At 39.9% G+C, this 24,398-nt stretch overlaps 2 protein-coding genes across 7 annotated transcripts in view; one reads left to right on the top strand and one right to left on the bottom strand.

Moving 5' to 3' along the window:
* LOC109986784 (myosin-binding protein C, fast-type) overlaps nt 1-15,022 on the top strand; it is a 23,796-nt gene extending 8,774 nt beyond the window's left edge. For all 4 annotated transcript variants that reach the window (XM_020637582.3, XM_020637583.3, XM_020637581.3 and 1 more), the window contains 26 exons: nt 4,575-4,643; nt 4,729-4,877; nt 5,305-5,422; nt 5,528-5,576; nt 5,743-5,802; nt 5,927-6,093; nt 6,262-6,394; nt 7,077-7,201; nt 7,291-7,396; nt 8,446-8,612; nt 8,930-9,095; nt 9,244-9,350; nt 9,447-9,476; nt 9,578-9,720; nt 10,132-10,291; nt 10,372-10,476; nt 10,753-10,941; nt 11,060-11,194; nt 11,467-11,634; nt 11,812-11,900; nt 12,060-12,255; nt 13,072-13,211; nt 13,302-13,461; nt 13,589-13,725; nt 13,935-14,121; nt 14,886-15,022. In XM_020637582.3, the coding sequence (XP_020493238.2) occupies nt 4,575-4,643; nt 4,729-4,877; nt 5,305-5,422; nt 5,528-5,576; nt 5,743-5,802; nt 5,927-6,093; nt 6,262-6,394; nt 7,077-7,201; nt 7,291-7,396; nt 8,446-8,612; nt 8,930-9,095; nt 9,244-9,350; nt 9,447-9,476; nt 9,578-9,720; nt 10,132-10,291; nt 10,372-10,476; nt 10,753-10,941; nt 11,060-11,194; nt 11,467-11,634; nt 11,812-11,900; nt 12,060-12,255; nt 13,072-13,211; nt 13,302-13,461; nt 13,589-13,725; nt 13,935-14,121; nt 14,886-14,911 (3,281 nt within the window). In that variant the 3' untranslated portion in view covers nt 14,912-15,022. The remainder of the gene's footprint in view (nt 1-4,574; nt 4,644-4,728; nt 4,878-5,304; nt 5,423-5,527; nt 5,577-5,742; nt 5,803-5,926; nt 6,094-6,261; nt 6,395-7,076; nt 7,202-7,290; nt 7,397-8,445; nt 8,613-8,929; nt 9,096-9,243; nt 9,351-9,446; nt 9,477-9,577; nt 9,721-10,131; nt 10,292-10,371; nt 10,477-10,752; nt 10,942-11,059; nt 11,195-11,466; nt 11,635-11,811; nt 11,901-12,059; nt 12,256-13,071; nt 13,212-13,301; nt 13,462-13,588; nt 13,726-13,934; nt 14,122-14,885) is intronic.
* The window catches only part of LOC109986785 (testicular acid phosphatase homolog), a 9,520-nt gene continuing 137 nt past the window's right edge, over nt 15,016-24,398 (bottom strand). The window contains exons 1-13 of one of the 3 annotated variants that reach the window (XM_065949472.1): nt 24,264-24,398; nt 23,961-24,050; nt 23,629-23,743; nt 22,378-22,473; nt 20,871-20,957; nt 19,719-19,874; nt 19,356-19,454; nt 17,562-17,657; nt 17,015-17,147; nt 16,675-16,757; nt 16,471-16,577; nt 15,556-15,737; nt 15,016-15,348 (exon numbers count right to left, since the gene is read on the bottom strand). The exon at nt 24,264-24,398 is cut by the window's right edge and continues 132 nt beyond it. In XM_065949472.1, coding sequence (XP_065805544.1) covers nt 15,239-15,348; nt 15,556-15,737; nt 16,471-16,577; nt 16,675-16,757; nt 17,015-17,147; nt 17,562-17,657; nt 19,356-19,454; nt 19,719-19,874; nt 20,871-20,957; nt 22,378-22,473; nt 23,629-23,718 — 1,239 coding nt within the window. In that variant the 5' untranslated portion in view covers nt 23,719-23,743; nt 23,961-24,050; nt 24,264-24,398 and the 3' untranslated portion in view covers nt 15,016-15,238. Of the gene's footprint in view, nt 15,738-16,470; nt 16,578-16,674; nt 16,758-17,014; nt 17,148-17,561; nt 17,658-19,355; nt 19,455-19,718; nt 19,875-20,870; nt 20,958-22,377; nt 22,474-23,628; nt 23,747-23,960; nt 24,051-24,263 lie in introns of all 3 variants that reach the window. The other 2 variants (XM_020637588.3, XM_020637589.3) reach the window with 2 other exon arrangements.

Genomic DNA, 24,398 nt, shown 5'->3' with positions numbered 1-24,398 from the left:
TTGTTGTTTTTGGTATTGTCACACAATATATTATTGTCACACAATAATATACTTAAATGGTATTGGATTGGTACATTGGTTTGCATACTCGCCAATGCCCTGTAATGTATATAAAATTGTATCAGAGGCTGATACCAATACCAGTAAGTATGAATGACGTCTCTGCTTGCTGCATGATTGTATCTGTGAGATCACATGAAGATTGCTGCTGAAAGGAGCTTGAAACATTTTAGAACTTTAAAGCAGCTTCTCTTGGCATATGCAACATCTTAAGACTTCAACACAAAAGGTTGTTGAGAGAAAACAAAGATCTGACCAAAGGGGTCTCAACTGAAGTTTAGAACTGCTAGTATCTGTTAATACTACAAGAGAGGTTGCTGACAAATTTTTCTGGTTATGACTACCAGCAATGCAGAATGTATTTCCCTACATGAGGAGTGCTGCCCATCTGTTACTTATGATACCAACTCCTTTCTGCCTCTGTCCCTTTGGCAATTTGAACAATAAGCATGGAAACACAGCTGTGGTTCATGTTAAACAGTCATCTTAGAAAAATGGCAGCTGTTGCTGCTCACATGCCAAGTGTCATCTGATGTGATGTCCCTTTCATTGTTGTTCCTTTACTTCATAATGCTAGAGCTGCAGCGAAGTCATCCAAGATATTATAGTCAACACATCAATGCCTCCAATTGGAACAAATTCTGCGTAATGTCTTATTCTTCATCACAGCTGAACTCTTTTAATCTCAAGCTTCTTTCTTGGTCAAATAAAGGCTAAAAACAATAAAATAAAAAATCCTGTTGATGGTTTGCAAACATTACCATGGTTATATGTCCCACAAAAACAGTGTGATTCATAAATCATTTGTCTGAAAATGTTGGGGTTGTACCACAACTCATGTTTAATGAGTGAAATTCAAGAGATGTGACTCGTGTTTCCAGCCAGTCACTGTCTGCCATGGTCTTTCAAGGGCATAGCTCCCACAGCGATACATTGGACACCCACCCTGTCTGGACTGATTAAGAGTAGATTGGATGAAGAAGGGTTGTGGAAGTGCCAAGACTTCAGGGATTGAAAGGCAGCTAATGCCTGCGGTGCCCTTGACATGTACTGTATGTAAATTGTCCTGTAGCTACTATGCTCAAGGATGGACTCTGACGTATATCTCTTTTTCCACTTGTACACCTGGTTGAAGCTTAACTACAGTTGGAAGTGAGAAGGCCGTAATCTTCAATTGTGGAGGAGATAGTCATGACATAACCAGGAGGCATGGCAGATGGCCAAATTATCCATTATGGCTGCTTCTTTTCCAGGCTTTTGAACCAGGGGTTCGCAGAGAAGTGTTCAGCCTCGGACCCCTCTAAAGATGACATGGCTACTTTTTCTTCTCACAATATGGTTTCTATCTTGGGTAGGCCAACTGCTGAGCGGAAACTTTGCCCTGATATCTGGCCTGCTCAGTTATGACTCAAGCATCCAGGGTGAGCTTATTAAATGTTAATTTTAGTTACATGTCATCTCCATAAATTCCTTCAGGAATGGGTCCTGTGATGCTGGTCCTGTATCAACGTTAGCCTGTTGTCCATTTATCTCTTTCTACCATTTATGAGCACATTAAATCATCTCTGTTGCTTGTCAAGAGTGTCCTAGTTAATGATGTGTAGATGTCCCTGTCAGGGGTCAGACTGAGGTCTTTCCCATATGTTGGAAGACATTGCAATTATTTTAAGCGAAAGAAAGAAATGTACTTACTTTTTCAAGTCTGTTAATGTTAGCATCTAATATTTCTAAGCCTAAATATATGTGTTGAAGGACACACAATAGATTGTGTAAATACACTAAGAAATCAGCCAATGATAGCATCTGCTTGATAGTGTCATAGGATACCACAGGAATTGCGTACATTTTTAGCTAACATTACTCTCAGCTACTGCAGTGTTGGGATGTTAGCTTATGAACAAGGTAGACTATGTTTACAATTAAGCTAGATAATTAAAAAGAAGTTTACATTTCAAGTTGAGCCTTTTTCTGTGATATCTTGGAACACTGTCAGTCAGTGTTGTTAGCTAAGAAGTTATTGAATGCTATGAGTTTTTTTAAATGTGCTGTTCTATCTTGAAAAAATGACCCATTGTCACTCCAGATTTTGCTCTTTCTATTGTCTTGGGTTGTTAATCAAACGAGAGATCGAGCAATTATAAGTAGTAAGCGTGTAGGAGTTGCAAAGCAGTAACACAGCAGTACAACATAACATGAGCATCTTCAGAGGAAAATGGCTTGAATATGGTCAAAAGGAACGTCTCATGGTTGTTACTGTTACTGAGCACGTTTTCTCTCCGAGCAAAACCCTAATTTTACACCTTGGCACCTTTAAGCATGGTAGCATTGATAGCAAGTAATGCTAATCCAATGGCAGCAGCTGAGTAAAGTTTAGGGGTAAAGCAAAGTTCATATGACATGTAATATGTATCCAACTTTAGCCATGGGAACTGGTATATAGAACGTCCTAACTGGCATTTATTGCTAGGCATTATTTGAGAGGAGAATAAAAAATTAAATCTAGCGATCAAATGATAAATGGCTATGAGAAATTGGTTAAATATAGGGTAAAAATAATAATAATAATAATAATAATAATAATAATAATAATAATAATAATAATAAATGTCTTCCAAAATGTAAAAAGATCCAAACATTGTATCCTGGTTGCTATGCAGAGTTTGTGGATGTAAGTTGTGCTGAATCATCAACACACTGTTAAGTTTTTAACACGGGAACAATAGATTTTAGTCTCAGTTTTATATGTTTGTCTTTGCTTGATCCCCAGTCTCCCACTCTAGTGTGGGAATGACACCCCAATGATTTTGCCATCAGTGTTTCTATTAGTGGACTATCTGTGTGGGAAGAGCTTATTATACCATGGCTCTTTAAAGCCATACCCGTGGGGGTGTGCAGTGTTTTAGGGGGATTATCATCTGTTGGCTAACTGCACTCTGTACTGGGGAACTTGCACCAGTATTGCTGATGAATGTTACCAAGAAGTAGCTGCTTGAATCAATTCTCCAAACAAAAAATAGTACACATTCCAACATCATATCCTAATTGATTATTAAGGCCCCCCAATTTTTACAGGTTCAGTATGGGGTAAAGTAATGAGTCTTTACTGACAAACAGCAGATCAGTCCAAAGGAAGTAATCAAGATAATTTCAATTTCTTCCAGGTTTGGTGATTAAAAGCCCAGTGATCAACATATTTGATTACTTTCTGTTGTGATTGATAACAGTCATGATCTTACTTTCACGTATAAGACCCTGTTTTGATTGCTTTACATGGTGTGGTGTATTAATGTATAATACAACAACACAATAATCATTCTGTAATTCATTCTGCCTTGTTTTACCTCATGAGTTCACTCTGACTTATGGCACAGTATAACAGTGAACAGTTATACTTCCATTTGTTAATCCAGACATTTTTTTTTTCTGGGGGGGGGGGGGGGGGGGGTAAGGGAAACTGAGTCAATTTACAGCATGCTAATGTATTTTTAGGAAATGAAGATGTAAGCATCCCATGGTTTGATTTCTATATTTAAAGAGGAACTAGCATCATTAGAAACTAATGTTAATGTTAAATATGCATTGTTTTCTTATTTGCATTCTAAGTATTTGATACGGGAAGAAAATTCTGATGTATGGAGGTCAACAGGTGTTACTTGCAAGAGGGTTTATACTTAGCTCTATCAGAGCTCATTACCACATTCTGGACCTTCTGATTGTCAATGATACTTTGTTGAGTGATTATGTATCCCTGGAGCTCTTGCTTGTTTGGATACATGAAGCATCCACATCGCTCTCTTGTCCTTGAATGTGTTTTGAGCTGAGAATATGAAGTGTTTTTACCAGTCAGATGACTTTGTCCTCTGGTATTGAAGAGGCATTCTGTATTTTAATGCATTAGATGTGATAATGTGGCTACTGTATGGAAAGAGAAAACATAAGTCAAAAACAAGGTTCATGGGTGTAAACTTATAATGACCATGGATATGAGGAATTTATATTTTTGTTTTAATTTCTCACAGCCACTATATCCATAATGAACAGCACATTGACTGATATTAAATTTGACCTTTGTGTCAATGCATTTTCTTTTAGATCTATTGCTTTTCAGTTAGGGCAGTCTGATACAAAGCTTTATCCAATCTATATGTGCTTAAAATCTAAAGCTAATTTGCTTCTTTTTTTTTTTTTTTATGTCCTTTTATGTTTGCGAAATATTTTTTTTATACTTTTCCATTTCCGACTTTCAGTCCTTTTTCTGGTTGGCTGCTGCTTAATCATGAAGTAATTCTACTATAACAGAATACACTGTTTGCACTGTATCAGGCGGTGAATGCAAATGTATTTCAATTTTCTGCGGTTGTCGAAAAAATGTCTTGGCATTTCCTTGTGCACTTTTGTTTCTGGCTTCCTGTGGATGTTGCCAGTGGCATGACAGTCTTTTGTAAGTGTTTGTTTAACTCAAATCACCTAATGGGTTAGGGTAGCGTAAATATTTTTTTTCTTTTCCTTTTCAGAGCTTGGGTCGACCGAGCTCTCTGGGCTCTTTGTTGAGAAGCCCCCAGAAAATGTGGTCGCTATTGCAGGTCAGAAATAATCGATGGAGCGATCCAAAACATGCAACTTGATCACATAATGTTACAGGACCTAATTGTTGTTTGTGATTGGAAGGATCTGATGTCACGTTCACTGCCAGGGTTGACTCAACCACCCTGACTAGAAAACCAACCATGAAATGGCTGAAGGGGAAGTGGATGGACCTTGGCAGCAAAGCTGGAAAACACATGCAGTTTAAAGAAACTTACGACAGAAATACTAAGGTGTGTGATAGACACATTGACTACAAGGGAAGTGTTTCCATTACTTCATTTTCAAGCCCAAGACTTTAGGTTTTCACATTCTGCCATCGTGATTAATTTATTTATTCATTTATTTTGGACAGAAGTGATCACTTTTGGATAACAGGGACTCTACACAAACCTTAGTCTCTCTTTTTTTTTTATTACAAGACACCTTGGAAGCCGCATGTCAATCAGAGGTTGCCACGCCTCAAAACATACCTTACTTCAATGTACATTTCCCTCTTAATGGCATACAAATTTACAAAATAAACATCAACCTGTGTCGCAGAAGACTTGAAAGCATAAGAAAGATTTAGTGTCACTATGGAAACAAAAAACTATTTTTACACAGTCTGAATTGGAGCATATATAAATAAAGGGTTAATGAATCATGTCCTTCCACCAGATCTATACTTATGAAATGAAGATCATCAAAGTGGTTCCTGGAGATGCTGGGGGCTTCAGGTGTGAGGTGACGGCTAAAGACAAGTGTGACAGTTGTACCTTTGAGATTACCGTTGAGGGTGAGTGGAAACATACTCTGACCTGCGTAGATGTCCACACATTCCAGATTTGCCCTGATGTTTTGATCTGATCCAGCGCTGATGTGCGTCCTTCTCCCGTTACAGCTGCGCAGCAGGAGCAGCAGGCCGATATTTTGTCTGCCTTCAAGAGAGCGTAAGTTCCAGCCAGTCTCTCTGTAGCCTTCGTCTTAATACATTAGAGGGAATGCACATTGTCTATTTGTAATCCGCACAGGTGGTATATGACAGTATAGTAAATTCAATGCAGATATGCCTGCTCTTGATTTCACTGCTGTATATCTCTGTTTCCGTCCACACAGGGATGCAGGAGAGGACGAAGGAGATCTGGATTTCAGCGCTCTGCTTAAAGCAACCAAGAAGTAAGAATCTGATTGTTTTTGAATTGACAATGAGCCAGTTAAACAGTCAGTTAAACAGTTTCCTTTCCTTTTTGTTTCTCTTGTTCCATTTACATATAAACCTTTTTTTCTTGATCGACTGAAGGAAAAAAAAAGTAAAGCAGGAACCGGAAATTGACGTGTGGGAATTGCTTAAGAATGCTCATCCTAGCGAGTACGAGAAAATCGCTTTTGAGTATGGCATCACCGACCTGAGGGGCATGCTGAAACGTCTGAAGAAGATGAAGGTTGTCGAGCCCAAGCACAGTGAGGGTAAGTGAGGAGAAAAGTATGTGAAGTTTGTAGGAAAGGTATTAGGAGGGGAGATCCTAACATAGGGGAGGGGAAGGGGGGAGGGAGAAGTAACCAAGATGTTCACCATGACACTGGACACAGAAAACAGCTGATGAATTGTGCATTCTTATTTTTCCCTCTCTGCAGCTTTCCTGAAGAAACTTGAATCTTGCTACTCAGTGGAAAAAGGGAAGAAGATTGTCCTGAGGTGTGAGGTGTTCGATCCCGACGTCCAGGTCAAATGGTTGAAGAATGGCCAGGAGATCAAACCCTCAGCCAAGTACACGCACACACACACACACACACACACACACACACACACACACACACACACACACACACACACACACACACACAAACACACACACACACACACACACACACACACACACACACACACACACACACACACACAAACACACACCAATAAAAACCCCTTGATGGCTGTTTTTAGTGTCAATTTTTCACCATTAGCCTCATTCAGGACATTAGCTTAACTAATAAGTAGTCTTGGGCCTTCCCATCAAGCATAGATGGATTTAATGGGAAGTGTTTTAAAAATATCCTTCTAAATTTATCCTAGCCACAAAGTCATACTTTGAAACGATGCTGCCATCAACACATTTTATTTTAAGCCAGTCATGGAGCCTCCCAGAGGGCCAGGCAAATCAGCCTGCCAGGACATCTTAGGCCTCATGTTAGATATGCAGATCCCCCTCCAGGACAGACAAACACATTTCTAAGTTTGAATGTGAGAACAATCAGAGGCTCAGGTGAAAATGTTTAAACTTGGTCTATGTTACAAAAATCCAGCAAAATCCAAATAAGCACCTTTCAAGTGACTTTTAAATGAAAACTTTTTGATACTAATATTGCACAACATTGTCAACAGCGTCATATTAAGAAAATTTCTGCCCTCTGATTGACCCCTAATATGTCTCTTTAATCCGTCACTTTTCAAGGTATGTCATGGAGGCAGTGGGGAATGTCAGAACACTCACCATCAATAAGACTTCCCTGGCTGACGATGCTGCGTATGAGTGTGTGGTCGGGGAGGACAAGTGTTTCACTGAGGTGTTTGTCAAAGGTGCATCATCTTTATTTTGACAGTTTTTCACATTATGTAATGTGATTGATATGATTTTTTTTAACACTGCTGGATTCTGCCCTGTCCAGAACCCCCAGTGACCATCACCAAGCTGATGGATGACTATCATGTGGTCGTTGGAGAGAGAGTGGAGTTTGAGATTGAGGTGTCAGAGGAGGGCGCCCACGTCATGTGGTCAGTAAATGAGCCCAATCAAGCATGGATTCACATGATGTCACGTCTTTATTTCCCCTCAGAAGCTATTCAGAAATGTTTATAATAATATTGACTTTATTGCTCTAAGGGCCAAAAACATAGTTTGACTTAAGTAAACACACATGCAACTAGAGAAAACCCAGGCAGTCACACGATCCTCCTCCTGAATATGTCAACAAATGTGCAAAATTAAGAAAAAATACTGCAAAACAAAAAATGTAACACAAATCCACAGTGTCCTCTGCTTTTTAAAATTCAAATACCATAGCACATTACATTGAAGGGATAACTCTCAATCTTTTTTTTTGTTAGGTTAGGCTTGCAAAGGCTCACAAGCCTGTCTATATGAGCTGACCTCACCAATACGCCTCTAGTTATCAATCAGTTTTCAAATTAATTGGCTGTGGATTTGGCAAAGAGGGATGTTTGACAAGATATACTAGTTAGCAAGCTCTGTGTTTAATTTATTGCAAGATAAACAATAAAGTCATTAAACAACTCAGGGGCAGGGAAGGTTACTGCTGGAGAAGCTGGATCCGGGCTCAGCAGCCTCACAGCAGCTCCCACTGGGACTAGCACAAAGGTTTGTAAGAGGTAAGGAGAGAAGTGAAACATGAGAGTAGGGCCTGAGTCAGCTCTCAACTCTGGTGATCTGTGGGTTCTGCGTTAAGCAAGAACATCTGACACGGTTTCTTTTGAATGCTGCTTAGATGTTTTATTAATATCATAGCTCTAATAATGATAGTTCTTCAAATAAAACAACATTGCATTGAGCTCTCAGGGCCACCGTATTAAAAGTAATGAATGCATTGCAAAAGGAGAGGTTATGCAACAATGTCAAGTGTAATAAATAATAATTCTATTCTTCTGTTGAACGAAGCAGTGATATCATTTTTACATTTTCACATGATTAAATGTGAGGTAGATTAAAATGTTTCAAAGTCTTCTCAGTGTTGGAGGTTCTGCAGTTTGTTGTTATGCGTTTTTCTAAGAACGCTTTTTGTATATCCTTTCTTTTTTTTAACAAGGTATTTTGAGGAAACAGAGCTTCACAAAGACAAAGACTCAAAATATCGATTCAAGAAGGACGGAAAGAAGCACACACTGATTATCCAGGAGGCCATGCTGGATGACATTGGAATGTACCATGCTTGGACAAACGGGGGGCATACTAAAGGAGAGCTGGAAGTCGAAGGTACTACTGGCAGATATCATATTCAAATCGATTTGATTAAAGTGTTAGCAGTATTAGAGGAAATAAACAAATCGTTCACCTTTTTTATTCTCATTACATCATTGATTTATTAAAAATCTAATTCTAAACAGAGGAGTCCAATTGTAAGTGTATTTACATGAAATCCATGTTTTTCTGTCATTGAAATGTTTGCCCTCCATGCTGACAATGAATCTTAACGACTGGCTCGTAACACCTCTCTTTACAAACTAACAGCTCATGGTAGTGAATGTTGACATCGTGAACTCTTCTTCTGTGGTGTCTGATGTCTCCCTCAGAAAAACAACTGGAGGTCCTGCAGGACATTGCTGACCTGACAGTCAGGGCTGCTGATCAGGCCATGTTCAAGTGTGAGGTGTCCGATGACAAGGTCACAGGAAAGTGGTACAAAGATGGAGTGGAGGTCCTGCCGAGCGAGCGCATCAAGCTAACTCACATCGGCAGGTACACAGACACATGAAAGGCTTTAGAACCCTTTGTAGGATATTTGTCATTACCGAGGATCAAACACACACATTATGTAAATCATCATTCTTTAATTCATGAGGCAGATGTTTCCCCTGCATTGTCTCTCCTCCGCTGCTTGTTTCAGGTTTCACCGGCTGACTATCGATAATGTGAAGCCCGAGGATGCCGGAGACTACACGTTTGTTCCTGATGGATACGCTCTGTCACTTTCTGCCAAACTCAACTTCTTGGGTGAGAAAAGACAGAATGATTACAAGGGTGGCATCATTCATCCATTAATCATGAGCCTGTGTAACATTCTCAAATCTTTGTTGTCTCCTTAAACAGAAATTAAGATCGACTACGTGCCAAGACAAGGTAGGGGGCCTCAAAACGCCTCACGTTACACATAATAAATCAGTCGTGTGCGTATTTTTACGTGTCAAACTCACTTAAAAACAACCTTTCAAATTAACCAGATCCTCCCAAGATCCACCTGGACACATCTGGAAACATGGTGTCCCAAAACACCATCATTGTGGTGGCTGGCAACAAGCTGCGTCTGGACGTGGAGATCTCAGGAGAGCCAGCACCCACCGTGGTTTGGTCAAAAGGAGATAAAGTAAGAGTCAGTAGTCACATGATGCTCAATCAATATGTATGGCACGCCTTCTGCTTGATTTGAAGTACGATGTTTATTGAGCAGTACAGGCAGACGCTACTAGTCTTATTTTCAACATCAAGGATATGAAACCTTAATCCAGTTGCTGAATCTTTTTTTTTTTTATCCTTTTTTGGGACACTACAAAAATGATCAGCCTATTTGCCAATTTGTTCAAAGTACAGTGCTGCTACCAAAGTAAGGTTTCTGACCCATTTAGTCATTCTCACCCAGACTTCACCAGACACTTCTCAATCCCTGGGCCAGAGGTCAGGAGAAAAATGGCAGCCATGTGAATATGTTTGGTCATTTTAATGACTAATACAAAGTAACCCCTCTTGGTGCTTATTGCTGTCATTTCCTGTTCCTTAGCCAGTTACAGAAACTGAGGGGCGTGTAAGGGTCGAGTCCAGGAAAGACCTGAGCTGCTTCGTCATTGAGGGGACAGAGAGGGAGGATGAGGGCAACTACACCATCTGTGTCACCAACCCTGCTGGAGAGGACAAGGCTGTGCTGTTTGTGAAGATTGTGGGTAAGTGAAGTATAAAGTCAGCAGGTATCTTCTTTAACTGTTCTAAAGACTTCTCTAATGTATGTTGTTATCCTTTTCAGATGTGCCTGACCCCCCTGAGAACGTGCATTGCACATCAGTGGGAGAGGACTGCGCCTCCATCATCTGGGAGCCCCCCAAGTTTGATGGTGGTGCTCCTCTTAAAGGTGATGGATGGATTTGGTCTGAACCTTTTTTAATCCAAACTTTTTTATTGGTTTTTGCACAGAAAAATACAGTGTTACAACAATTACCAAAGTTAGTGCAAAAAGTTCTGTGGTCCAGATCCCTACCCAAACCCACCCCATCCCTTATAACCGTAGTTCCCAACCCATCCGTGTCTCCCATCTGCACACACACACACACTGAACTTTTGATGTAACGTCCGCTCTATGTGGGATGTGACTTTAATTTAAAGGCTGTCTATTTTTTTTTCTCTTCAGGTTACCTCATGGAGAGGAAGAAGAAAGGCTCCTCCAGGTGGACTAAGCTCAACTTTGATGTGTACGAATCGACCACATATGAGGCTAAGAGGATGATTGAAGGCGTCATGTACGAGATGAGGGTGTTCGCAATCAACAGCATCGGCATGTCTCCGCCGAGTCTCAGCTCCAAGCCCTTCATGCCTCTTGGTATGTAAAACGTCCATCTTCATTCCCTCTTTTTTCTCTCTGCTTCTCCGCCCTTCGGGCATCACCCATCTTGAGTCACCCAGTAATTCTCCTGAGTGTCCCTTTCTGTCACCCTTAGCCCCAACGAGCGAGCCAACGCGTTTGTCGGTGCATGATGTGACAGACAGCACATGCACCCTGAAGTGGCTCGCTCCGGAGAGGATCGGAGCCGGAGGCCTGGACGGCTACGTCATTGAATACTGCAAGGAAGGAGGTGATAAGAAAAAGAATAATTCCAACATTCATGGACCATTTAACAACAGTTTAAATTCTAATTATAACTAAAGGACATTTATTTAACTGCTGGAGTTAATCGCTTAAAAACGAAAAAAGTCCGCTTCACTCATAAATTTAATAAGAGAATAAGTGTATTAAATAGATCATTTACAATCGCAATGAATATGTGTAATGAAAGTTTAGAAATATCATAAGCAATTGAAATCCCACTGGCTGTGATTTACAGCATGTAATTGTCTTTTATCGCAGACACTGAGTGGGTGGTGGCAAACCAGGAACTGTGTGAAAGGCAGGGATTTGTGGTGCGTGGCCTCCCTGTTGGAGAGAAGATCGACTTTAGGGTGGTGGCGGTAAACATGGCCGGACGCAGTCCTCCTGCGTTGCTCGGTCAGCCCGTCACCATCCGTGAGATCACCGGTGAGTCTCTCCCTCCCCCCATCAGACATGAGCAGACAGCTGTACATGTAAACGTATCAGGGATTATATACCATATCATTTATATCATACACTGTCATGGAAGTTTTCAGCTGCTTTTTGTATGTCTAATTCTTGTGAGTACAATATATTTAACTAAATTGTCTTTTCCCGCTTCAGAACATCCTAAGATCCGCCTCCCACGTGACCTGAGAACTAAGTACATCAGGAAAGTAGGAGAAAAGATCAATCTGGTCATCCCCTTCCAGGTTAGAAACAATCTGTCCTGTATTCTCTATGAACTGCTGTGATATATACTTTAATATTAACTACCAGTATGAAAACTGTAGGGTGCAGTTCCCCAACGGTCAATGCCTTCAAATAGTTTGTTCTTCTCTTGACCAATGCATGATTTTTTAATCTCACAGGGTAAGCCTCGCCCGATCGCGACCTGGTTCAAGGACGGTAAACCCCTCGACGAGAAGATGGTCAGTGTCCGTAACTCAAATGTTGACAGCATCCTCTTCATCCGCTCGGCAGAGAGGGAGCACTCTGGAAAATATGAGTTAGTGCTGAAGATTGAGAATATGGAAGACAGAGCCTCTATTGATATCAGGATTATCGGTGAGCTTTTTAGGATCCCTGCAGTCAAACATGGACATGATCAGAGTCTTTCAAAATAGATACTTGTTAAAAATGAAGAGTCTTGCAAAAGCAGAAGTGTTGATTCTACTTCTATACTGCAGTAAATGTAAAGTAAAGAATCTTAATGTACTCACAGTATACAAATAGAAATAACACTCTAAAGGTAACTACCAGCCATTTTTTGTATTCCTTAGCTCACTGAATTTATAAACTTTTAGACCTACTGCCATCTCTCAATCGTTTGACCTCTCTTCTCCATTCTCATTTTTACATGCTTGTCTTTTTTGTTTTAAAGAGCACCAAAGGTCGTTATTTTTGTGATTTGTCCTTCATGTTTTACAAGCAAACATTTTCCTGGTAAAATTTTAAATTAGGGTCACAATATTGACCTTTAACTAGTAGTTTATTAGCATGCTAATAAGTAGCGTACCGGCTGCTAAATAGTAATTATTGAGTGCTTATGGGTACCTTTCTCTCTATTACTCTATAGCTAATAGTTCTCTAACTAAGGGTTTGCCCTCAATACCCTCCTAATAACTGCATATTGATATTAAGTTAAGAAGTTGTTGGATACTAACAAGCGCTTAATATTGACTAATAAGCAGTCAGTATGCTAATAATTAGCATGCTAATAAGCAGCTTGTAAATGGTGAATAATGTGATCTTAATTTAAAGTGTTATCGTATCAGCTTCAAGTTGTGTAGAAAACCTGAAAACTTAACCATAGGACAACAAAGATGTGTTTCCACTGTTACTACCCACACTTCATACTGACGATTATATTCATCCATTAAGACTTGCCCGGACCTCCTCAGAACGTGAAGGTGACAGAAGTGTGGGGCTTCAACGCTGCTCTGGAGTGGGACCCCCCCAAGGATAATGGAAACTGTGAGATTACTGGATACACGATCCAGAAGGCAGACATGAAGACCAAGGTGAGACATCTCCCTCACAGTAACCTGCAGCTCAACAACACTTTGTGTTTTTTTCATTTAATCACGTCACCTGTTTGACCATTCCTCCAGGAATGGTTCACTGTTTATGATCACAACAGACGGACTAACTGCACAGCGTCAGATCTGATCATGGGCAACGAGTACATGTTCCGTATCTTCAGCGAGAATCTCTGCGGCCTGAGCGAGGAGGCGCGCATGAGCAAGAACACAGCCGTCATCACCAAGACAGGTGTGACAGAGTGTGTAACTGTTCAGTACAGTGCACATGTGTTTGCTTGTGCCTCTTATACCAGTGTGGTAGCTTCTTTCTGCTGTGATGTATGTTGATGTAGACTGACTTTTTCCTTCTTCCTTAGGCCTTGAGATCAAAAGGAACCCATACATAGAGAAGGACGTGTCCTGTGTGCCCAAGTTTACTCAGCCCCTGGTTGACAGAACCGTAGTGGCTGGTTACAGCACCGCCATCAGCTGCGCCGTCAAGGGCTTCCCCAGGGTAAACATGCATGTAAAAGCAGACTGTGGAGTGTGATTCATTGGAGGACGCTTATAGTGCCGCTGGTTATAAGGAAAACTGATTGATACTGCAGATCAGTATGGTACATCAAAGTAGTGAAAGGCCAAACAGACTACTATAAAACTATTTTTTTATCTAATGTAAGATATCGATTCATTGTACTTTTACTTTTAAATTACTTTTCATAGCCAAAGATTGTCTGGATGAAGAACAAGAGGGTCCTCGGTGAAGATCCTAAATACTTGATGCAGAACCATCAGGGTGTGCTCACCCTCAATATTCGTAAGCCGAGCGCCTTTGATGGAGGCAATTACACTTGCAAGGCTGTCAATGACCTGGGCGCGGACGAGGTGGAGTGCAAGCTGGATGTTAGAGGTGAGAAGAGAGGGAGAGGAGGGGCTTGTAAGGTGGGAGGCAGACGTTTGGGGAGGGACAAGGGGAAAGGAGGAGCCCCTGTAATTTGTTGAGTGGAATCAAAGACTGTATGGACAACATGGCAGCTACCCAAACATTATACCAAAATATTTGGAGCCCCCCTATTGAATGGCTGCAGAAAAGGTTATAAACCGCCCCTCCTCCATGTGAACAAGATGGGACTTGGGTCAAACTATAAAATCAAAATAGGTGCCCGGTTTCTGTCACTAAAAGCCAGTTCTTGTCATGCTGATTTCTCACCTTTCTGAGACAAGCAGTTTTAAAGAGTTATTTGATGCCATATGCAGAGGGGGTGTAACACAATGATTGACAGCTTTGTTTACACTGTGTTTCACTGTGTTCACCGGATTAGCAAAGTAGAGGAACAATGGTGAGAGAAAACGCATCTTTATATACAGTCAATGAGTCAAAATTAAGACAATAGGTGGTTGGTCAGTTTGGATTTTGTAGTCCAGAATCTCATCTTGATGCACAAAACTGAATTATTTCTGTGGATAAAAAGAAAGGATGCATTTGTAACATAGCAATAAGTAAGGTCTTTTACCTGCTTTTTGTAAAGTGTCTTGAGATAACACTTGTTATGAGTTGACGCTATACAAAAATAAATTGAATTGAATTGAATTGAATTGATTCTCATCACAACATGTCATAACATAACAGCATGACTTTTTGGCCAACACATCGTCTGCTCTGTTCTCCCACAGTTGCTCCAGATCCTGAAAAGAAGTGAAAAACCGAACAGTAAAGAATGTGAAATGATATGAACCAAACACTGAATGTCAGTATGTAAAGCATGCACTGTCAAGAGTGAATCCAATAAAATGTAGTCTTGCCTGCTGAAGGATTTTGGTCACATTTTATTTCTCTGTTAAAATATTTATGTTTTCATGTACATTCTTCATATATTTTTTTTCAAAACAAGAGCTCACCAACACCTCCTTACACCGTTAATCAGGATCAAAAATATAAAAAACACAAGACACATTTTAATATTTAGATATTTTTTACAGCTGAGAAGCCCCTCTGTATTTTGGCACATATGTGACAGCGGTCAGCACTACACCTCCCTGGAGTAACGCGCTCTCCTCCTGCGGATAATCACTCCTATGCTTAACAACAGCGCCACTGCCAGGAGACCCACAGCCACTGCCAGAGCAGGCACAACACCTGCAGGGGGACAACAATCCTGTTAAGGTACATGAGAATGTGGAAGATTTGGTAGATTTCCAAAAGCCTTCCTATTTTTAAATCAGACAATCAGTGCACATGATCCACAACATCCTTTCAGAAAGTGTACACAGGTACACATGCAGAGACGTGAAGCCACGACGATGCACATATGTGTGTATGTATAGACAAGAAAAACAACTTCACCTGCACCAGACCATCTTGTCCTAAACTCACACTCAGCTTCCCAGTCGTCTGCAAACACATCTTGCACAAGCTCATCGAACAGAGACAAAGGACAAGGGTTCAAACCGTTGCATCCAGGGATCGGGTTTGGGTGGGGGTCGCGCCAGGAGTCATTACGGTAATGCAGCTCCAGAGAATAGGAGCTGTGTATACATTGGGATTAACACATGAGATGATTCTTAGTTGTTGTAAGTGATATGTTAACGGTTTAAAATACAAAAGTTATGTTTTAATGTGACCGAGTCAGTTATTCAATAATAAGAGTATAACAGCACAGGGACAAGCCTATCACTCAGCCTCACATGCTCTGAATACTGTTTTCATGTCTTTCCTAGATTACCATCCATAGTATATTATTTTACTGGTCATACAGTAAATAGAAACATACAGAAAAATGAACATAGTAGCTGATCTGTGGTAAAAGTGTAGACACACAAAAGTAGCAAAAATAGAAGACACTGTGCGTTGTCAGTCAACACTAGTTGTGTTGGTGGAGCTAAATAAATCATTAAATAACAACAAAAGCTGTTTTACTAGAATTGTTTACTGATGTCTAAAAACAATATTACATGCTGTTATCCCAAGTATACGCATGGTTTTGATATCATAGCCCTGTTGCCTCGCGTATATATGACCGAATCATAACAGCACTCTGTCCTGTTATTCATTACAGATTAATTGGCCATTGCAGGCCTGGTAATATTTTTTTAAAGAATTGAAAAGTACCAGGAAAGTCCTACTGAAAAAATTGGTTTTGCTGAACAGGGAACTGCAATATTCAAAGTGTGTTGTGATTCGGCCCTCTGACCTAGATCGTGTCATTAAATATGAAGAGATAAGGATGCACATGATGTGAAGATGGCAGGACGTCATTACCCATCATACTCCTGGTAGAACTCAAAGAGTTGACAGGCGGCGTACGGAGTAAGGATGCCGTTGTAGACGTCCAGAGCCGCCTGGAGGGTGATGAGCGTAGAGTCATGCTGCAATGAGAAACAAACATCACAGCGCTAACAAACGGGGAGGCGAGCGGATGTTGTGCAGCTGTTGTGAGATGGATTTAAAATGTTTTGAACTTACAGCGGAGTACATAATGAATTTGCGAGGGCTCCCTTCCTCCATAGCTCTGGAGAAATTCCTCAGGATGGCGTTCAGCAGCACCCCTGGTTAATTAACACATCAGAGTCAACAGTGCAAATGAAATTTCCCCACACCAACACAATCCCTTTGACCTTATTGAGTGTCTTGTCTTAGCACTATAATCATCTTCGTCCCATTAGCTCATATGTGCAAATGTGCTTTTGGGAACTCCGGCCCAGCATAAACAAAGCCTCGGCCAGCAGTCACAACATTAAACAGTCTGCTCTTTCTAATATTCCTCTCTGCTTTTAAATTAATTGCCTCTAATGTGAGTCCTCACCTCCCGAGAGCCGGGCCTTCTCTTTGCGCTTGTGACTGAGGATGCTGAACATGACCTCGAACGATGCCACTCGCTTCAGGGTGTCCAGAACATCTTGGGTGGCCCAGCGTGGGAGAGTCAAGTTATGGATCCTCTGCACCAAGACATAAGATCCATTACACTGCAACACGCTAATAATCACATTACACAGAATATAAATGGTAACAATAGGGCTTTAAATGGCTGTATTTCATCGTTTCTATTATCCTGTCTATTATCCCCGTCCTATTTTTAGAGCCGGTCTGAAGATAACAGATGCTCATTTTGCAAGTGTGAATGAGCACATACAACCTGGCCTAGAATCCACCTAAATTATAAAGCTGTAATTACTATTTCAATGTCTTACTGTGTGTATAAAAGAAGATTTCTCTGTGCTTCAGCACCCCTCCTCATTTCTCTGCAGATTCTCTTTTTCTGTTCAACTCCGACATAACTGTTCTGCTCTCAGTGTTTGTAACAGTAACTGAAGCATTACAAATACAGAATATGGTTCAAATATCAGGAATACCTGACAGGTGAGAGTGTCGTAGACCCTCCATATTTTTTTGCCGACCAGTTTGGAGACCGGGTAGCCAGTATGATTGGAGAGTCCTTCCACAAAGTACTGCACAGAGAGGGGAAAAACTTAGAACATAATAACATGAGAAATAGCTCATCCCCTGATTGTGTTTAAGTATGCAGATAGTAACTTTAAAATAACCCATACAAATAGAATAGAATAGAATTACTTTATTAATCCCAAACTGGGAAATTGTGGCGTTACAGCAGCATGTTATCCAAACACACAATATTAGCAAAAAACACAATATAATATTAAATACAAAGTAAATAAGCACTAAAAATATCAAAACTAAGAATGAGAATATATACAACCAAGACTTAACTAAGCATTACTAGTCTTAAATAAGAAAGATTAAATATAACACTCTTAGCTGGAGGTAGATGTAACTGTGCAGGACAGAATTGACATGGGGAGCTGTCCAGAGCTGTGCAATCAGTGATACATAAGTTAAGTTGAAGTTGAAAAAAAAAGTTGAAGTTCTGCGTTTAAGCTGGCACTTTTATACCTTTTTTTCAAACATTTATTTATTCTCGAAAGGACACTGAGGTTTCCCTCTTTTACAATTTTACGCAACAGAAATAATTGTACTTGCCTTTTATGCGATTGTTAATGCACCAAACACACAAACATAGTTTAAATTTAAGAGTAAAAAAGTAGTTCTATTATTTATTTATTTTTTGGACTGACTTTTCCACTGCACACCAAAGGTTCCCAAGCTGGATCACAATATAAATATTTCAATCTTGAGGGTTGTAAGATATTTAACAGGTCCAGAAGAGGGAAATTGAGCAAAAAATATTTTTATCAATATTTTACGGCTTAGGACTCTTAAATATGTGATTCATGACAAGTGGCCAAAACCAAACAGTGCCCTTTTTCAGTACCAGGTCAAGAGCTCCACAAGATGGAAACTTCTAGTTTGCTTTCAAATCTTCATTCTACTTTATTAGTTTATTAGATTATTATATCTTTTAAAATGGAAATCTTTGGGTTTAGGTATTGTTTTGTAAAGCACTGATAGAAAATGACTAGTTAGAACAGACGTTGCAGACATATTTGGTTTTGTTTTATGGATAAGGAGGGTTGTTTGTTGTTGTAAATCCATCCTTGATGAAAAAGGCCTCAGTTCTCCTGTGTGACTTGCAGGTGATGTGCCTCCAGCAGAGGGAGTTAAAATTCAATGCAGGAGGCCCTGTGCTGATCTCAAACTCCACCTTAATAGGCAACACATGGGACTCAGTTTAATTAAAACGTTTTCATTGTAATTTTTAATCTAATTCAGTCTAAGCGTTAATTAGCGTCTCTGAGAATGTGAGAGAAATTGCACTGTGCAGCTTTTTCGAGGCACTGGAGTCACCGTGCCTGAGAAAAAAAAAATCACTGCAAGGACACGATGTCTACGGCGTCACTAACACGTCCACTGGAGGTGCTGATCACATTGGCACCATAAACTGTGAAGTATATATTTCACTCTGCTGAGAAATGTGCTTTCACAGTGTTTGTTAATTTACAAATACGGGCATGGATAAGCAAAGAGAAACAGCTGAGGCTTACAAAAAGACAATTAATCACCGCAATTTTGATTATATAATCCAGTCCTGGGAAAAACAAGAGCAAGAAAGCAGGTTTTTTTGTGATTTTCAGGTCCATGAATCATTTCAAAGTGATGCTAAACTGTGATTAGAGCCTTCAGGTCATTTAGAATGAGTTATTCAGAGGACTTCCTCTTTGGTTTCTCACCCGGTGAGCCCTGAGGAACCTCTGGTAGGGCTGACTCTCAAATGTCTCTGACATCAGAGCTCTGAACCTCGGACAGTCTTTGCCCGGAGACCTCAGCAGCTTCAAAAATAGAAAAAAGCAACAGCAGAACATGAGTGGAAACAGCACACGTTTACTTCAGCTACTGCAAGTCTTCTGGGCACAATTATATGTCCATTTCACACTTTAAAACAGGAGGGCACGACAGGTACAAGGTGGAGGTGAACACACAAAAACAAAAACATGGAGCAGCAGAGAGAAACTCGAGAAAACTTGGAGGAAATTCTATTCTGCTGTGTTATGTGTGTGTGAGAGAGGAAATATTTATGTGGCTCTGCAGCACACCTTGTCTTGGGCTCTGGGGATGGTGTGCACTGGAATAGGCCGCCAAAGTAACTGGGGCATGATGGGAGGCGGGCGTCTGGTTGGCGGGAACATCCCTGCAAGGCAGGCCTGGGCGCTCATTAGAGTACGATCGTAGTCGGTGCTCCGGACGTAAAACTGGTGAAAGAACAAACATAACATGAGTTTAAAATGTTTGCAGGTATGCGACATGAGACTGATTGTGTTTGATATCAGATGGGACTCTCAGGCTTTAAATAAAAAGTTCAAATGCACTCAAACTCATAAGGATTGCATTTGAATCCTTGTACATTCTCTTGTTTCTATTTTTATTGTAATAAAGATGCAAATAAATGCAGCCGGCACGCTGTAGTGTATCATGAGCTGTCTGTATTTTTCTCAAGTCAACCGAGGTATTCCCTTAACATGAAGAGGAGGGGGAGTCAAAAGAAGATCCAAATAGATGAGAGAGGGAGGGAGGAATAAAAGACCCTTCTCACAGTGATCTCTTCTGACATCAGCCTTTGCTCGTCTATATCTCTCTGTCACCCGGTGTCAGGTTTTTGCACACAGTAAATCACACTGATAAGGTTGGATGTTCCTGTGATGCCGAGAATGATTTTTTTTTGTCCTCCCTTTCCCTTTTTTTTTGCAGCCCTTTTGTCAAATTAAAACAAACATGGCAGCACAGAGAAAGGTAGGGGACAAGTTGATGGAGAGTTGGGCGACAAATCAACCATGACAAGTAGTGAAGAGAGTTGTTACTTTTTGGATAATGGTGTTATTTAAGAGAGGAGGGAGAGGACTGTACAAAGGGAGGGAAAGGGAAAAAAAGGGAAGGAATAAAAGCCTAAATCATATCTTCATAATGACTGTGCTGAGCATGCAGCCCCAGGGCACACTGAACCAACATGCATGCTGCCAACTGCACTGTACACGAAGCCCAGGGGCAGCATTAGCCCACGTGTAACAGTCTTAAACAGGCCATGACAGTGATATCACCCATAGGAGTCATGCTCATTAACTTAATGTATGTTGTTACAGCTATTCTGAAGGACGTTTTGCCACACGTGAAACACATTTTGTACGTTGCACACTTGACAACATTTGGTGGCTCTGACATAAACAGACATATGTATGTAGAAATACACCAACCTCTTTGTTGTTGTAGTCTTCACTGAGAAAGTTTCCATATCGCCTCCTCAGAAAGCTGCCCAGCTCAAACTGTTGTTTCATGCCCAGCTGGAAGGAAATTTGCAGCACCGTTCATTTTTGTCAAATCTGACCTTTAGTAAAAGATTTGTTAGATTTAAGGTCAGATTCAACTTCTTTTTTTTTTTTTTTTTTTTACATAAAATAGCCCGTCTACAAGGACCTATAAAACCAGGACTAATAAATATATTCACTGTAAATTGACTAATTGCTTCAGAGCAGAACAATGTCACAATAGGACATTGTTTAATTCAAAGTTTGCATGAAGTTTTTCTTCCATCTCAAGATGGAAATTGATTTTTTAAACGTTTTTTATGCTTTACGCATCACAAGTGAAATACTGTATACTGGTCTGTTCTTGATGTTTTTTCTAAAATAATTTAATTTTTTAAAGCTACATTTTGTTAATATATACAGAATATACTGTTTTGAAACTCTGGTCCACCATACCCAAGCCCTGAACAGCATTTAACAGATATTTGAGTTTCAATTCATTTGAACAAGAACTTGATCCAGCGCCTGAAGGTAAGTTCATGAAGCAAAAAAAAGAAAAAAAGAAAAAAGCTATTAGCATTTCCTGTAGCCCCATCTCTCAGCCTCCATTTTCTCTGGGAAGGAACTCAGATTCAGTTATTGGTTAATTTTATGCATGGCCATATTTTAAGGTATAACTACATATTTATAACAGACAGCTAAGCCAGAAAAGGTAACATTAACCTTAACTAATGCTACTGTTAGCTAGGAATATATGTATTTTCTATCATCGCTTGTAACACCATTGAATACTTGTGTTAGCTTGGATATAGCTTAATGCTAACTGAGTCAGTCAAAGGCCTGATGTCTCTTTAGATTTTCACAGTTACTCTTCTTTTAAGTTATGATAAAAGGCTCAAATAGCTAAGCCCCAAACATAGCATTAGCATGAAATGAATTAGCTATCACTGTTCCTAGCTAACTTAAATTAGCATCACAAGGGATTTGAGCCTCTCCTATCATATATCATAACACATTTAAACTTAAATTGTGAACGAGAATGTGGTAAAGATTAGCTGTTGTCAAACGATAGCTAATGAGTCAAAAATGTATATTCCTATAAGACCTGATGTCCCTACAGAGTTTCTCAGTCCAGTTTCTTTTTAGTTGTTTTATAACTGTGATGCTGTTGAATAAAAAAATAAGTCAGAGTCCCAGAAAAATATTTTAACAGAGTTACAGTACAAAATTGTCCTGCATGAAAACATGTTGAATTCTTAATATTTACAGTCTGTGGTTGAATTCGCCTTGAAGCTTGGTGAACTTCCTTTGAACTTGATATAAATAGGAATATGATGGATGATTTTATGTATGCCAAAATTCCAAGTCTTTAATTTGTGCTTGTTTTGTCAGCCAAATCCCGCTTGATAAAGTAATAATGAACAGGCACACAAACACACATAGTAACATCCTGTACCTCAGTCAGCTGTCCAAAACCCTGAGCCCACACTTCCTCCCCATGAGGGTCTTTGGGATATGACTCAATCGGCGATCGATCTCCGTGTCGGAACACCTTAAAAGTCAAAACACATTATATCACATGGATTCAGTTGGGACGCCATGCTGCAGTGAGTGACAGCCATTACACGGTGTACTTTAAGGGGGGGAAATACAGCCTGACACAGGAACCAGAAATAGAAACCTGTGATCTTGGACAGTGCAGTGATGATTTGAGGCACAGAAGAGTAATTTAGACGATGACATTATACACTGATTCAGGTGTATTATTAACCTGAGTGACGTCACACAGGCAAACTTCACAAGATTATGGACATGTGAGTCACTCCTGTAAAACCAAACGATCCTACAAAGTCAGGCCAACAAAGATGTGTTTTGCTTTTAGAGATGTTTCCTTTTTTCTTTTTTCAAAACTAACTGTCCTCAAAAGCACAAATCGTCTAAGTACTGAACTTGACAAAAACAGATCAATATGATTGAAATAAAGCACTTTAAAAATATAAAAGGCTAACAAAAATAATGCAAAACCAAATAAATGACCTTGCAATAACAGAGAAAGAATACAAAGAAACTGTTTAAACAGTTGACAAAGACTACTTGTAAGCTAGAAGTAAACTTAACTATACTGTTGTACACTGAAACTACAACAGACAGATTATTATTGTAGTACTGCAAGACATACATTTATATCAAAGACTACATGTATTAAACGTGTTTTAGGTCACCGTTTTTATAAAAGGTTAAATATTCATACAAAATGGTCCTTTGATAAGAATAACATTTGTGCTTTTCTCTAAAATCCTCAAACTGTTTTTTTCATTCCATCATTGCACTATGGTGTAAAAAGACAGATATGCAAAGGGGTTTACGAACAAAGCTGCAGTGTCTGGGAGAGATATGCTCAAAACTGTTGGAGTTTGGGCTCAGAGTAATCCTTTGAGACATAATATGTGTAAATATAGTAATGCTCAGTGAGCAGAAAAAATACAGTGTAATCAGCAACAATGTACAGTAATGTCACTCTTTAGAGATGTGAAGTGGCTTCAGGATGAAGCTCACACTACAGCGTTTGACAAATAAACCCTGTCAGTAATGTATAAACATCTTAGCATGCGATTACACAGCCGGAAGAACGCTTTCATGAAAAACAGCTACATAGTCAAAAAGTCATATGTGCACAGGAAGGAGGAAAAAAACATGACACACTTACAGCAACGACGAACTTCAGCACTCGACACTCAGTCAAGCAGACACAACAGAGGAGGAGTAAACAGACCAAAATTTCCTGGAACGTTCTCATCTTTTGGCAAGTCGAGCTCTATGTCCTGCTTGTGTGTGAGAAAAAAGAACACAGAAATGTAGTTTTTCAAAGTCCTTTATGTGCAGAAAATAATAAATGATTGTACATTTTATCAGACAAAAGCAGTATAAAAAAGTTTTGCTAGAAAACTTTAATACTGTAGTCCATATATATGCACATTCAATCCAATGCAGTACATCTGGTGTTTTTAGCAGATAATGTACAAGCATACATGCACTTACCTCAGCACAGTTCACACATTTTTTCCTCTCAGTCACGCAAATTGCAGAAAGAAGCAGACTGCTGTGCATGAGCTCTCCTTGTTGTCTCCCCTGAGGACATTTCAAAATACATGAGGTGAAAAGGTCAGGAGTAGAATAGAATGAAAACTTGTACTTTTTGGGCTAAAAGCTTGCAAAATGTGTGTTCTTAATCTAATAAGGATTATATACCTGTTTCATCATCTTTTCCTGTGAAATAAAGAACATGCAACAAAAAAGATGCGCAAAGAAATAGCAATAATGTAAATAAACAAATGCACTTACCTCAGCACACTTGTTCGCACATACTTCTGCCTCAGAGTTGCAAGTGCATACCCAAACCTGCAGCTCAGTCCAGATTGACATTAAGTGCTTGTTGCAGTAAAGGAAGGAGGGCTTTTATAGTCCTCCTACCTGACC

The sequence above is a fragment of the Labrus bergylta genome, chromosome 21, assembly GCF_963930695.1.
Source record: "Labrus bergylta chromosome 21, fLabBer1.1, whole genome shotgun sequence".
NCBI classification, from domain to species: Eukaryota; Metazoa; Chordata; class Actinopteri; order Labriformes; family Labridae; genus Labrus; species Labrus bergylta.
Note: the sequence above shows the minus strand (reverse complement) of the source record. Positions and strands in the feature narration are given on the sequence as shown.